Below are 14,670 nucleotides of genomic sequence, written 5' to 3' on the forward strand. Positions count from 1 at the left end.
ATGAGGGCCTTGGGTTTTTTTTTACAAAGCGGGTGTACACGCGGTGCATATTTTGGGAGGGGGGGGGTCTGTTGATGGGACGTTGGAGACGTGCATGGTCGCATACGCGAGTGATCTCTATGAGACAGTTGTGACTGCATTAGTATCGAGTGCATATACAGGACATCAGGTTTGGTGAAACGACACGGATATGCGGCCATGTCATTTCGATATTCCTTTGTCTCTCCCGTTATTTTTTTTCCCTCAGGGCTGCGGAGACGCCACGCTCAGGAGCGCATATGGGTCGTACCAGAGAGGCACGGATACGGCACCACTCTGCACCCGAGTCTGCGCCTTGAGAATCTTTTCCAGGCACTCACGCCACGCCACCTGCGTTTTCTCTGCGTAGTTGCGTTTGGCATTTAGGAAGCGCACGGTGTCTTCCTCCAACTTAGTACAGAGTGGTGGCACGCGCAACTCCACCGGTAAGCGAACAGCAGAGAACATGTTGACTCGAGGCAACACCCATCGTTGCATGTCTACATTGTCGCTCAGCATAGCGTGCAGGTCGCCGAACTCGTTATCAGGCCGACGCCGCTTCAGGGGATTGTCCATTGGTGTGTCATCAGGGCGCGGAGCCTTAAAAATGAACCGTTGCTCTATCACCAGCAAGAGTGCGCCCCACACCGCCCGCTTCGCCTCAGGGATGAGGCGAAGGGTACGTAGCCACATTAGATCACGTGTGCGCCGTTGATTCATATCGGTCTGCCATGCCTGCTGAGAGGTACTGCCCCACGCCGCGACGCGCCAGCGCGCGAGCTGCTCGACAAGTTGCATAAGAGGCGCTGCCTCCTGAGCCTGGATGAAGTGAGAGGCAAACTGGCGGAACGACAGGAGACCGCCAAGTCGCTCAAAGACGGTCTGGACACCACTGCTGGACGCAGCTAGCACGTCCATCAGGATGCACATCTCCTCCGTGTTTTCCGTCATCTCACACAGGCGCAGCAGGCCGGGAAGCGCCTCCAGTCGCTCATCCGGAAAGGCCCGAGTGGCATCACCGCCTTTCACATGAGCCAGCACGGACAACCAAAATAGATGCTTCATCTCCGGCGGCATCTGCCTCACCTGCGTGGATGTGAGATGAGGAGCAGCAGCGGCCGTCATGCTACCGTGCGCGTTGCCGCCAACGTGCTTCATCGGAACTTTGACTGGCGGGCGAGCCCCACCGGCGCCAGGGGCGATCGGCAGCTTCACCGCAGCCGCTCCCGACAGCCGCCCCGCGAATGGCGCCCGGGCCTCTGAGGCCTGAACAGGAGCCGTGGTGACTGACAGCGGAGGCCGAGGCGCCACCGCAGAGCCTCCAGTTGCCGGTGCGGTAGATGTGGACCCTACCTGCACAGCCTCAATCCTGTACCCCGCGCCGCTCCGTAGGTATGTTTCAACCTTCAGGCGGCGGTCTGCCGCGGAGGGGAAGCGGACATTCGCCGTCGACTGCTCACCACCGTAGCGTGTGCCGCCCTTCAACCAGTCCATGTACTTGGTGTGGTATGTTTGGGACGAGAGCATTGTCTCGGGCACGCGACTTTGAACAATAAGCATCGGCGCGAGCTGGCCAACGAATACGTCCCAGAGCGGCTTGAGAGGACCGGGTTGGAGGCTGTCGTACAGCAACTTGATATTGTCACAGCAGCAGGCGAAACAAATCGCTAGTTCGCCGGAGTTCTTCCACGTGAAGCGCTGCATCGCACGGCCGCCGCGTTGGGCCTGTTGATACTGTCTTTGGTACTCCTGCCGCACTTCTGTCACAAACATTTCTACCGCGGCACGAAAGTAGTCCAGCGTTCGATGACGACCATCCGGATAGCGCCTCTTATCGCTACTCAAAATGAACAGCACACTGGCCATGTCCTGCAAGTCTTTGAGGGGCGGAAGAGGAATGTACTCCTTGTCCGGCCGCTCAAAGCGCAGCTCGGGATTCAGCTGCACACACCGCTGGTGCTGCTGTGTAACCGCAGCTCGCCCTGCCGCTGCAGTGTTTTGACGCCGCGATGTTGAAGAAACGCGCTCATCGCCGGAGGACTCCGAGCCAGAGAAGCTGCTGTCGCTGCTGCTGCTGCTGCCGCTGCTGTCGCTGCTGCTGCTGCTGCTGCCGCTGCTGCTGCTGTCCGAAACAGTGCTGCTAAATTCACCCGACTCTGTACTGTTGGCGTTCAACGAGCTGTTAGACGCCACAGAAACCTTTCGGCGCTCTTCCTCGGCGATCACCTTCTCGGTACGGTTAGTGGACATGCTTAGACGATGTCGCGGTGCTTGAAAAGGGAGGGGGGACGCCTCGTGGGAGAGAGAAGTGACGCCAAAAACTCGACGACACAAATTACGGGGGGTGGCAGACACCGTGAAGACGGCCGCGAAAGCCAACGGAGCACAGCGGAAAAAATATAGCGGCAGCAGCGGCACACACCACGCGCACAAAACTCTTGCCTATTTGCCTACCCTGCTTGCTCGTGCCGGCCCACACACACACACAAAACCAAAGGTGCTTTGACGTTCAGTGAATAAATGGAAGTGACGATACGCACAGAACTCCCAGTGCAGCTGATGTAAAGCAGTGCGGGTGGAGGAAGAACTTACAAATAAAATATGTAGACGACAGAGGCAACCGAGAGGGCAGACCAAAATCGACTTATCGAATTGCAGTGAAGTGAAAGAACGTGTATGAAGCAAAAAGGAGGCGGAGAGACAGTAATGAGCAGCACAGTACAGCATGCACCGGAGCGCATATATATCTATATATTGGGACAGAGAGACTCGGAAGAAAGGAGAGGCAAAGGCTCAGTAGCAGCGTCACTCAGGGGGTCATGGAAGAATGGAGTTAATTGCCACCGCACTTTTGAGTTCCCATCCATGTGCTGCTTCTTTCGCTGCCACGGGGCACCTACGCACAGCGCATAACACGCACGAGAGCCAACCGTAATACACACACAGAAAGGGGGGAAGGTAGAGAGAACTTTCTGGTTAAGGCGAGGAGGAGGAGGAGGAGAAAGAGCCACAGCAGAAAAGTAAAAGCCCCGAAATATCCTGATGGGCTATTCAGACAAATCTAAACATGAATTTAAACACGCAGACACAAGATATATACACATATGTGTGTATATATATATATATCTACCCAAAGGATGTGAAGGGAACAGAGGATGTACACCAACGCTAAAGCCAGACCCGCCGCAGCAGTGTTGCATCCCCGAAGCAGAGCAGAGCAAAGAAGACGAAAATAAGAAATCACAAAAAAAAAGTAAGAACAAATGCGGCAGCAGCCACACAATCCGGGAGAATGCCTCTTATCCGGTGCATGTGGCAGAGACAATGGAAGCACAGCAACCGCAGTGATGCGAAGATGCCGACGCCAACGCATGGCAAAGAGAAAAGTGAGCCTCCCCCAATGATTGGAGACTCACGGAGCGCCACTGTACCTCTCCGCCGCCTAGCAGCGCACACCCACACAGGTGCACATTACGGATATGGCGAGTTCGAGGTCGAGGGAGCCGGGGGAGATCCAGCAGCCAAGGTTGCGATGCAGTGTTGCAGCTGCGCCTCTCTCACCGCGAGCACCTCCTCAAGAAGAGGCTGCGTGCCCTCAGCCTCGAAAAATTGTCCACACAGCGGAGCGTAGACTATCGCGGTTGCAGAAGAATCACCAACGGACCTTGGGCGAACCCATTGCTTGCCTGTGCCACGTACTTCTGGCTTGCCCTTGTCTATCCCATTGCTGCGGAGGGCGTAAGTGTCCAAAACTAATGCGCAAAGGCGCTCCGTCTCCTGGGTAGACTTGTCTTGGAGTCGAGTCGATGCTGATGAGCACAGGAGTGCGGTGTTGTATAGCATCGCAATGCTTGGCGCAGGGAGCCGAGAAATGAGCGAAGCAGTGTCCGGGTGGTCCATGAGGTGCAGGGCAAACTCACTCATCAACGGGTGCAGCGCGTCGTTCGTCAAGAGCGCCTCAAAGTCCATTTTACACGGGAGTATCGCTAACCTGCCCCCCCCCCAAAAAAAAAAAGAGGTCGAAGTGTGTGTGTGTGTGTGCGTACGTACGTCTGCATGTGGACAAGTGTTCCAACAACAAGGTGCGGTAGTGGGAATCCAGAAGGTGAAAAAGTTGGGCCAAGGAGGGGGGGGGGGGTGGAATAGAAGTCAGATGTTCGCGCGCGTCGGTGAGGAGTATTCGTGTTTTGTTGGCATGTTCTGTGGTGTGTGAGCTAACCCTGCCCCCTTCCCGCTTCACTCAACACAACCACGAAGGCGAATGTTTTCACCTTCGGCCACTATTGTGCCGCACACGCGCGCAGAGCAGAGTGCGCAATCAGACTTGCAGAGGGAAAAACAAAACAGAGAGCAACGCACTCCTAGATGGTTTGCATTCGTCGTTACTCCCTTTTTGAAGTAGCCGACAGCAAACAAAACAGAGAATGGAGAAGATAGCACATGAGACAGCAGAGGTTATGCATCCACACATATGCACCAAAATACACACGTTTACACGCCTGCGCTACGTCAAGTCCCAGCCGCAACGTCGTTCCACCGAACACACACGCGGTCACCCGTGTCGACTTACTCCTCAATGATGTGAGTGCGCTTCTTGTCCCGCAACGTGCCCAGAAGGGACATGTAGCGATCCCGCACTGCTTCTGCCTCCATTGATGGGATGGACAAGCGCTTCGCTACTAGTGTGAAGGGGGCGTTACGTTCAATCATCATCTCCAGCACAAAGCACATGCCGCGCTCCGTAACACGCGTGCCGCTGATGTCGAGGAAGTCAATTTGGAAAGCCTGGGGTGAAAACCGTAGCGTGTGGACAAGAAAGATTAAGGTCGAGTCATCCAACAAGACGTTGTCAGCTGTGTAGATTCGACGCGCGTTAGTCATGCGGCCGTTGGCGATGGCAATTACGACTGGCAGCACCGGCACACGCTCAATGTGCAGTTCAGGTGGATTCGAGACAAAGAGGTCGACCAGCATCTTTTTCTCTTCTTCCGTCTCCACCTCCCGCGCAAAGAAGCGGAAGAGTTGATCGATCGAGAACTGCGTCTTGGCAGTCGCCTTCTTGATTTGCTCTAGCCGCTGCGCCTCTTCGATTATCTCCTTGCGCATCGCCTCAGCCTCCCGCTGTAACTCCGACACGGTCTTGCGCTCACCGTCACTGTACATGGGTCTGACACCGTCGGGCGATCGGGGGAAGGGAGGGAGGGAGGGGGGGGTACCTGCTCTGCCACAAGAGCAGTGCTCAAGTGTGTGATCAAAGAACCGTGCGTGTGTGTGTGTGTGTGTGTGTGTGTGTGCGCGGTACGCTTCTTGGCCGAAGGTCAAGTCCGGAGCGGATCAATGGAGTCAGGTTCTCTGGAAGAATACGGAGCAATCGGTAAATACATGCGTGTGGACGCACGTGAGTATATTTATCATATACAAGGAACGCTTGAAAAAAAAAGGAGGTGCACGCACCATGGGTCAAGAAAAGAGGCGCAGAATGACCTCAACACGCGTATTGGCGAAGCGTTGTACTTGTTAATGGGTGTGCAGAGGAACCACAAGTTCAACCTCAGATCGTCAAGATCTGACCAGATTGCCTGTCTTCCCATGCAAGCGCGTCGCATCGTTCTCACTTTCTCTCGTATAGGCGCCTAGATATCCAGTCTGTAACACTTGCAGTGGTATCAAGCGCTGAGCAGTCCTAGGAATGACTGACATCTTACCCCCACTGTGTCATGCATTTCACACGCAGATGCCTTGCTTGGTGACTATTGTGTTCATCGCGTTTTTTTTTCTTTGGAAGTTCTCTTTATCACTAGCGCCTCAGTACCTCGGCGCCCCTACTGTCCTTGTTGGTGACCATGCACGAGGGAGCAAGCCCTTCTGCCTCCTGTTCGATATTCTCTCTGCACCCAGGACACCGGTTTACCCCACTCCGCCTGTGGATTCCATGTTCCCTATGGCGCTGATAGGTCATTGCTTCCCCACACTACACGGATGCCTCCCCCCCCCTCCCCTCCCCCGTCCGAAGGCTGCTCCATCGGGGTGGACGCAGGGTGAGACAAAAAAAAAATATTGGTTGCCGCTCATTCAACCCGAGGAAGGCACCCTGTTGAGAAGAAGCAACCACCACAGAGTGACAACACATGACGTATTAAAGAGGATAAAAACGCGCGCGCCTCAGTGTCGAGGCACGCGAGGTGCGGGCAGAGGGAAGAGACGTGCTCCTGCTAACCTAAAAGAAGTTTGTCTTGACCGCATTGTACGTACCCAAGCCAGGCACCACAACGCCGAACACAAGCATCGCCCATGCCGAAACCACATGCCACTTCCCCACCTCCGCTGTCGTCCAGTGGCCGGAGCAAAGCGCAAAGAGGGCGGGGAGGAAGAAGGACAGGAACCCGCCGCACACACCGCCAAGCACATCAAAGAGGATGCGGATGTTTGGTAACGCAATCCCGATAAGCAGCGCCAACAGGGCGAGTAAACCAGCAACCGTTTTGGAAAGCCATTCCGGCGCAGGCTTCTCCTCGTCGCGGTAACCCATTGCCATGACCAACGAGTCCCGCGTCGGGAAGATCGTGATTGGAAACGCCATAGTGACGGCGATGATCATCCCGAGGTACCCCAACTGGGCTGAGGGAGAGTCAAGGTGGATCGAAAAGTTTACCAGCACGTTTGGTTCCACCGCTTCACCAAAGCACAGTGCACCAAATATCCCGGTGACTATGTAACCCAAGGTGCACGCTGTCATGCAGCACATCGTGCAGACACACATCCGCCTAACTGAGCGATCCTTTAGTTCCTCGTAGATCCTTGGTACTACCGGCTGGCAGCAGTAGCTGAACACCATCGTGGTCACGGCGCCAATCGTCCCCAAGTCCCAACGGACCAGCGGTGGGCGCGAAATGGCGGGCATTGCAGCATTGAGGCTGGAATCGTATGAGTTTTCCCGGCGCTGCTGCGCAAAGCGCTCGATGAGTGCACCCGCAAGCAGCAGGATAGACACAGTGCCGACGACGGATGCATAGCGCAGTGTTTGAATCTTGTGTACAAGCGACAAAGGAAACATAATGAGAGCCCAGAAGAGCACCGTCACGGTGCGGCGATCGACATTGCGCAACAAGCCTGCCGCCTCGAGAAGTGGCCCCGTTAAATCGGCGATCACCACGACGTACATGACAGCCACACCCCAGCAGAAGACAACAATGATCGTAGCCGTCACCTTTTCCGTGATGGGGCCGACCAGTTCGAATGCAAGCTCCTCATAAGTCATGAGCTTCGTCAAACAGCTCACCTTCGTCAGAAGATAAACGCTGTGTATGGTCAGAGCGCAGACCACAATGAGAATTGCAGTGCCGGCGAGGATGCCGCAGTGCTGCATCGCATACGGCAACGCAATCACACCGGCACCACACGTGGCAGAGGCAAGATTAAATGCACTCGAAACCAAACCGCCACCCTCAGTCACGTAATATCGATCAAAAAATAACGACGACAAAGCCCGGGGGCTCCGGTCGCGCCTCGTATATACAGGAACACTATGTACCCGCCGCATGCCACCCTGTTTGCAAGAGTTGGACTCGGTGTCGCTAAACATTGCATGTGAATAAGACATGCGCAACTGAGCCCGATGTGGTAGCATAGGGCTCACTTCACTGAGCTTTAGGTCCGCTAAACTCATCGCTTTTCCGAACAAACAGTGGTGTAATTAGATGAGAGGGCGTATCAATTAAAAAAAAAAGAGCAGCAAAATCGAGTGAAAATACTTAGAGACACACGCAGCGATAACAGCCCAAAACCGACAACACTGATTAAAGCCAATGCAGAACGACAAAACAAAAGTAAGCAAACAAGGGAAAAGAAAAAAAAGCAGCGGCACACCGAAGCAAAAATTAAAACACACTCAAGGACACACACACACACACACACACACACAAATAGAAAAAAAAAGATATGCTTCCCACTAGATTGCTACCGCTCTGTGATCGTCTTGTAACATACGCCTTGTCCCACAGTTGAGAGAGGAATAAAAGCGAAACGGAGTGACGGCAGCTATCGAGGAAAGTGTGTCTGTGTGTGTGTGAAAGAGAAAGAGCGAGCGAGGCGTGTGGAGCGAGGATGAGGAAAGAAACAACTAATGATGTGGATATGGAAGAGTTCCAGAGCACACACACACAAAAAAAAAGAAAAACTAAAGAATGGAAGCGTCAAAGATGGTATCAAGCAAAGCGCAAACAAGCGAGGCGCAGGAACGATGGAGTTGACAGAGCGAGAAGGAAAGTCAAACTTTGCTGCCAGGCCTCTAAGGGAGTTGGAAGGGGGTGGAGAGACTGGGTAAGGGTGTCGTGAAAAAAAAAACAGAGTAGTAAAGTGAGTAATAAGGACGAAAAAAAAGCAAAACATGCACAAAAGAAGATGGGCAACCAGGGCGGAGTGCTGCACCAGTCGGTGTACACAAGCGTTCGGAAAAAATGTATATGTGTGTTCGTGTGTGGCCCAAGAAAAAGTAAAGACAGGGGAGAGGCAGGCAGAAACGCACGCACAGGCACACCGAGATAGACAAGAAGAGCAATACACGCTTCTAGATGGACTCTACACTCTCTTGTTGTTTCCTCTTCGAATCCCTCCGTGGTGGCTTGGGCGGACCTGTACCGTTTTATGACTCGGCACACACACACACACACACCTTTTCCCTCGTTGCACACGACCTCTTGTTTGTTGCAGCTTGGTATCGATTTTTTTCGTGTGTATTTGTCTACTCTAGTAAAAAAAAAAAGAAAACTGCTTTGGAAAATTGAATGCGGCACAGCGAGAAAAATCAAACATCTGTATTGATGCCTGATCAAGCAGCACTGCAAAGGAGCGGAGTGCAGCGAAAGGCTAACTGGTGAAGCCTCTCGAGTGTCTCTTTGGTATGCGAAGCCAGCTACGTCGACCTTCGCCAACTACTGAACAGCTCTACGGAGGTAAGGAGAGAGTGGGAGTTTATTGATGGCGAGTATTGGTAAGTGGGTGGGTGTCTTACAACAGGATGACACGGAACGAAGAGAAGAAGGGGCCGGGGGGAGGGGGGGGCGTCATGCGCATTACCTCCCATGCATGACTCTTCCCTGTCCCGACAAACGCACCATAAGAAGGGAGAGAAAAGGGGGAAGATCGGAGTAAACATCTCGACGGAAGGACTCCGTTTTAGAATCAAGAGAAGCGCGATAAAACATGGTTTGAGAAAAACAGCGCGTGTGGGTTATGCGCCGTTACCCCCCAGTCCGTCCTTTGTACGCGTTAGGTTTCGCCTGTGGACACAAAAAGAGCAGAGGCCTCAGGGAAACGAAGAAGATGTGTGCAATGACGTTGACACACCGCATGAAATACATATTTGTTCGGTTGTTATTCTTCCGGTTGTTGCTGAGAAAGACTCTTGAAAAGAAGACTTTTTTTTTGCGTTCGCGTCAGTGGCGCATCACCCTCTGTGCGTACATCGCCTTCTCTCCTTCATACCCTCTTGCCTCCGTCGCGCAGACGCCATCTGCGTACACGTGCGATTCCGCCTGAGTCAATTGTGTTCTCTGTTAAGCGTTGATCTACCCCCTTGGTGTTTGCCGCTCGTGTGAATCACAGCAAAGATCAAATGACAGACGAACACCGCGGAAAAAAAATGGTTTTTCAAGATTTGATGTGCGGTAATACACGCAAAAGTGCAATGGGCTGTGGTGCAGCGTGGTAGTTCCCAACACCCACTGACCACAAAGCGACGAAGCTCGTCCCAGCCGTGATAACAGCAAACAGCAGCAGCAGCAGCAGTGACAGTAAGAGAAATCAAAACATTGTAAACAAAAAGCGAGCCAATGTTTTATACCTCCCATTACATAATATGGCAATACACACGCACGCACACACACACACACACACTCTCGTTCTCACAACAAAACAGAAGAAATCCTGGGACGCACTGTAGAGACAGTGCTGGCGTTATTCAGGATGTCAGATCACCCATATTCGCAGTGCGCTCGTATACCCCCAACGCAACGCTAAGAAGAAGAGTTTACAAACGGCGCTCCCGCATCGCGCGCCTTTGTTTTACCTGCGTGGCGCCCGACTGGGCACCAACGTCTTTGAGGTGCACTCGAAGGTAGTCTAATTGAATTTTCTCGGATGCACCCAGCTCGTTGCGCACCACCACTGTGGGGTCTTTCAGCAGAAGTGTCCACTCGTCGTCCACCAAGCGATACACAGGAAAGGCAATGTGGCTGTCGTCAAACGGTGCTTCACCCTCCTCCTGCGAAGCTTCGACGGACCTTTCCTCAACCTGCTCCGCAACGCTTGCACTACTTCCACACTCCGCATCGGGAGGGACGTACAGCTCTGAGGCGATGGACGTCAACGCTGCATAGCCGCCACCGCCTACGGAGCTCGGCGGTGGGCTATGCACTGAGATGTGCGACATGAGAGGTGCCTCAGCGACTGAGGCCTGCATAGCCGCATCGAATACGCGCCATAACTCCTCTTCCTGGCGCGATGTCAGAGCAGGCTGGATCTCCGCCAGCGCGGCAGCGAGTGCAAGCCCTGGGATGCTCTGACGATACATGAGAAGTCTCCTCCCTTCACTCTGCGTCGTGTACCTTGGAAGAGTGGGGAACGGTGGCACTCCACACAAGAGAGCGTATTGCAGCGCCAAACACCCGAGAAGATACGTGTGACTCGAAAGCGACCAGGTGTGGGTGGGAGCAGGGGGGAAGGGGGGCGTCGGATGACAAGGCAGTGCAAGGCAAACGGAAAGAAAGGAAGGTAGAAAGAAAGAGCTGTGTAAAAGCAAGGGAGGAACTCTGTGTAGATCGTGCGCAAAGCAACCAAGCACGTGATGGAGACTACTTAGGTAGCCCATGTGCTCGTCAAAGCAGACAACACAATGCACACACACACACACACACACACAGCAAGTAGCACCACTATCATTATTAGTCGCGTCTTTGTGTGTGAGTATATATTGTGTGCGTGCGGGTTTGCTGATGTGGTTGTTTTTGAGTGAGAAGAAAAACGCGAGTAGATGACTTGTAGTTTATCTCTTCAATGCGTGGAAGGGCCAGTGGCTCTTCAGCTGAGCATGCCCTTTTTTTTATGTTAGGCAAACCAGTCGACTTGACGATAAATGGTGCACCGTGTACTACTCAGTGAAGAGGCAGCGATAAAAACAAAAAGATGAAGAGCCCTTGTGAGTGTGTGAAGCGTGTGAAGCGTGTGAAGCGTCAAGTCGGTAAACTCTTCGGTTCACTGTGGAGCCGTTCTTCCGCCTATGCAAAACACCCCCCCCCTCACACACACACACACACACACACACACTAGAAGGTGCACGTGTACGAGCCTGGCACGCTCGATGGAAAGATCAAGAGAGGCAGGTGCGGCCAAGAGTCTTGGATGCAGCAATGCAGAGACGGTAAACCAAGATAACAGCCGGCAGCGCATTACCTCGATAAACCGCTCGTGCTGCGGACGATAATCTGCTGAGCGCACTTGCTCTCCTCGCTGTCCCATTCATTTCCCGAGCCCACTACTTAACGGGAGCCTGGGGAAGAGACCTTAATACCGTAAATCTTTTCCAAAAACTGACTGCGCTCCTCCAGTGTCGCCTTGACCTTCGGAGGCATGTCCGCCTTAGTCTCCCACATCACGAGAGACGGTGTCTCCCGCGCCTGCTCCAGCATCTTAGTTTGGGCTTCATTGTGCACGTTCAGCGACGCACATGCCCAGAGTGCGTTCACCCGCACTACAGGATCCATTGTCGCACCAGGGTACGCTGCAAACAGCTGCGTGCACACATAAATGAGCTCGTCGTTGCGTTCCTGCACAGCAGCGAAGCTGCTGAGAATGATGGCAGCGTCCGCCACATCCACATACCCACCCTGCCGGTGCAGCGCTACAAGGCGAGATGCGAGGAGTGGGAAGAGTTCTGCATCGAAGAGATCAAAGGCACTAAGCGCGTTCAGCACGGTGGCGATCTCGTCGGCACGGAAGTCGGCGGACACCTTGCAGGCCCGCTCCGCCAAGGCACCAAGCACATCCTCGGAGGCGACGTCGGCCTCGAAGTAGGCGTTGATGGCCTTTGCGATGGACGCAGCATCGAAGGTGTCGGCGAGGGCAGTAATCCTGGCACCCAGGCTCTCCATGACTTCTGCCTTGCCACGCCCAGCGCGCACCACGCACGAGACTAGGGTAGCCATGAGAGGTGCTTGGAGTTCATTCAGCTGTCCCATTAGGCGCTGCTCATAGGCATTGAAGAGGTCTTCGTCAATCTGCCGCAGCTCCGTGAATGCGTCCAAGATGGTGAGGCTAATGATGGGTGACGCCTCTCCTACCTTGCGGAGTGCGTGGTCCCGCACGGTTAGCATCAGAGCAGGATGAAGATATTTGACCCGAGACACGGCGTATGCCACATTTGCGATGTGCGCCAGTGAGACGCGAGGATCCTTCAGGACCGCGCTGCCGTTGTCGCATAAGGCCTTGTAAAGCCCGGAGTGGTGCACCCCCGATCGACCGTAGGCGTTGATGAGGACCGCTGTCGTCACGGCGTCCATCGTCCCCGCATTCTTGAGCAACAAGGGAATAAATGTGAAGAGTACCTCGTAGAGGTGTCCACTGCGCAGAACCAGACAGCTGTGGACGATACGAGCGAGAGATGCGATGTCCATTACCCGCTCGCCCTCAGCGGACATACTCGCCTCCAAAACAGCAGTAAAAGGTTGGCCCTTAGTCGTGTCGATGCGCAATTGTGAAGCTACATAGCATATTTTGCTGGCGGCCGCAGGAGTGTAAGCGCTCCTTAGGTCATCCAGAACCTCGACCTCGTAGAGCTGCCGCCCGTAGCGTAGCAGCTCCGTCCGTCGATCCTGCGCCGTCTGGAGTTGTTGTTGCACTTTATCTATAGAAGAAACAAACGAACTTGTGGTGATGCTGCGGGTTACCGCTGAGGCAGGTGTGGCCCGGCAGGCGGGGAGACGACGCATCCTACCAAATGGTGCGGAATTGGGTTTGTGCGGGAGCAGTCCCCTCACTACGCTAGAAAAAGTGAGAAACAAAACACAAGAAGATCCCCTGGTGCGTCGACGCGCAGTTGCTTACCGCGGAAAGGAAATCAAGCCAGAGACCAGTGGCGACGAGAGGAGGGAGAAAAAAAAAGTTGCACCCCACCGGGTGGATGTCTTCTGTATCATTCGTTACAGCGCAAAACAAAAATGAAACCCGTGGCGATGGGGAATCAAGAGAGGGGAGTAAGGCCGCAAAAAAACACTGTTCTTACTGGTCTTCCTCGCTGTCCTCTCGTACGTGTTGGCGACGCTGAGAATGGGCGTCAGTTGTGGATGCGTAGGAGGGCTCTTGTAATAATGGCAGGGAGGGGGGGCGGACCTGTGAGACGCTCCTCGATAACTGCTGCCACGTCACGTTGGGTGAGGAGGGCGCACATGCACAGGTGAACAAAGGGGGGAGAGAGAAGTTATTGGTCAAACGCGCGGAGGGAGCCGTGCAGTTTTTTTTTTGGGAACCACGCGCAAAGAAAGATATTATGAATACAAAGGAGGGAAAGCAGAAAGGATCCCTTGAAAGAACCCTTCCATTCTGGCATGCGGTGTGTGCCGAACGTGGGAAAAAAAGGGGGGGGTAGCCGCAGCAGACAACAGAGAATAAGATGGGAAGATATAGGGAAACCGTAGATATGGTGATGGATACTAGTGAGGGAGAGGGGGAGAAAAGGGTCTTGTCCAGCACATGCCTTCCTCTCGTGCCGCAATATAAAGAGTCTCCGACGCTTCTCCTCCACTCGAGTTCGCGCAAATCTGCCCCTCCTCCCCCCACTCCACTTTCACACAGCTCCACAAAACTGACCTGCGCACAGCGAGCCAAACAAAAACCAGGCGTAGTACCACCGCCCCGAATAACATTGATGTTGCCTCGGGCGCCAGCGACGTGAGCTGTCGCGGAAAAGAACACCTGGTTACTTTTTCTTTTGTTTTTTGTTCAGGTGTTAGCCCTCTCTCTTCTCACCCTTCCCCTTCCCTAGAATGCTTCGTTGAATAATCTAGTACAAACACATACAAACACACACACACGCACACACACACGCACGCGCGCACCGGTAACGCCGCGCGTGCCGCCAAGATGCACCCATTGAATAGCAGCCGATGAAGTTGAAAAAAGGGAACGTGTGCACGTTGCAGCGGAGGGTGACACGGAGCGATAAACACACCGAAAAGGGAGGGGGAGAAAAAGGGGACAAAAACAGTTCAGCTGCGGACAGAAACGAGGGGGAAGGAGGGAGGGGGAGGGGGGGAGGCAGCTGCACCTCCAGTGGCAACGAAGCGTATGCGTGAGTGTGTGTGTGTGTGTGTGGAAACAAGCGAGGAAAAAATCAAAGAGAGGCAATACCGAACCCACAACCCAACGAAGGGGAGGGGAAGAGAAAGGAAAAGTGCGAGAGAAGAGAGAGTGCTAAGTCAGTCAGCCACACTTGTGCAGCCACGCGTCCGCGAAGACGTGCGAGGGGCAGTGAGCACCATGCATAAGACTTGTACATGGCTGCACCAGAGGCTACGCGAGAAGGGAACACAACATAGAGCGGTGTGGTGGCCACAAGTTGAACGCCCCAGAATGCCGTCGCTTTGTTTGCGAAAACAAAAG

At 53.9% G+C, this 14,670-nt stretch overlaps 6 protein-coding genes across 6 annotated transcripts; all 6 read right to left on the reverse strand.

Moving 5' to 3' along the window:
- Window positions 1-243: 243 nt before the first annotated feature.
- Window positions 244-2,268, reverse strand: JKF63_00033 (uncharacterized protein; the record flags this gene model as incomplete). The annotated part of the gene is made up of 1 exon (XM_067896087.1): window positions 244-2,268. One exon carries the CDS (start codon window positions 2,266-2,268, stop codon window positions 244-246), a length of 2,025 nt encoding a protein of 674 aa, XP_067752244.1.
- Window positions 2,269-3,489: 1,221 nt separating this feature from the next.
- On the reverse strand, window positions 3,490-3,987 carry JKF63_00034 (uncharacterized protein; the record flags this gene model as incomplete). Its single annotated transcript, XM_067896088.1, has 1 exon — window positions 3,490-3,987. The coding sequence occupies one exon, from the start codon at window positions 3,985-3,987 to the stop codon at window positions 3,490-3,492; it is 498 nt and encodes a 165-aa protein (XP_067752245.1).
- A 597-nt stretch (window positions 3,988-4,584) lies between these two features.
- On the reverse strand, window positions 4,585-5,181 carry JKF63_00035 (uncharacterized protein; the record flags this gene model as incomplete). The annotated part of the gene is made up of 1 exon (XM_067896089.1): window positions 4,585-5,181. One exon carries the CDS (start codon window positions 5,179-5,181, stop codon window positions 4,585-4,587), a length of 597 nt encoding a protein of 198 aa, XP_067752246.1.
- Window positions 5,182-6,235: 1,054 nt separating this feature from the next.
- On the reverse strand, window positions 6,236-7,645 carry JKF63_00036 (uncharacterized protein; the record flags this gene model as incomplete). The annotated part of the gene is made up of 1 exon (XM_067896090.1): window positions 6,236-7,645. The coding sequence occupies one exon, from the start codon at window positions 7,643-7,645 to the stop codon at window positions 6,236-6,238; it is 1,410 nt and encodes a 469-aa protein (XP_067752247.1).
- Window positions 7,646-10,045: 2,400 nt separating this feature from the next.
- JKF63_00037 (uncharacterized protein) lies at window positions 10,046-10,588 on the reverse strand (the record flags this gene model as incomplete). Its single annotated transcript, XM_067896091.1, has 1 exon — window positions 10,046-10,588. One exon carries the CDS (start codon window positions 10,586-10,588, stop codon window positions 10,046-10,048), a length of 543 nt encoding a protein of 180 aa, XP_067752248.1.
- Window positions 10,589-11,552: 964 nt separating this feature from the next.
- JKF63_00038 (uncharacterized protein) lies at window positions 11,553-13,001 on the reverse strand (the record flags this gene model as incomplete). Its single annotated transcript, XM_067896092.1, has 1 exon — window positions 11,553-13,001. The coding sequence occupies one exon, from the start codon at window positions 12,999-13,001 to the stop codon at window positions 11,553-11,555; it is 1,449 nt and encodes a 482-aa protein (XP_067752249.1).
- Window positions 13,002-14,670: the final 1,669 nt, after the last annotated feature.

The sequence above is a fragment of the Porcisia hertigi genome, chromosome 36, assembly GCF_017918235.1.
Source record: "Porcisia hertigi strain C119 chromosome 36, whole genome shotgun sequence".
NCBI lineage: Eukaryota > Euglenozoa > Kinetoplastea > Trypanosomatida > Trypanosomatidae > Porcisia > Porcisia hertigi.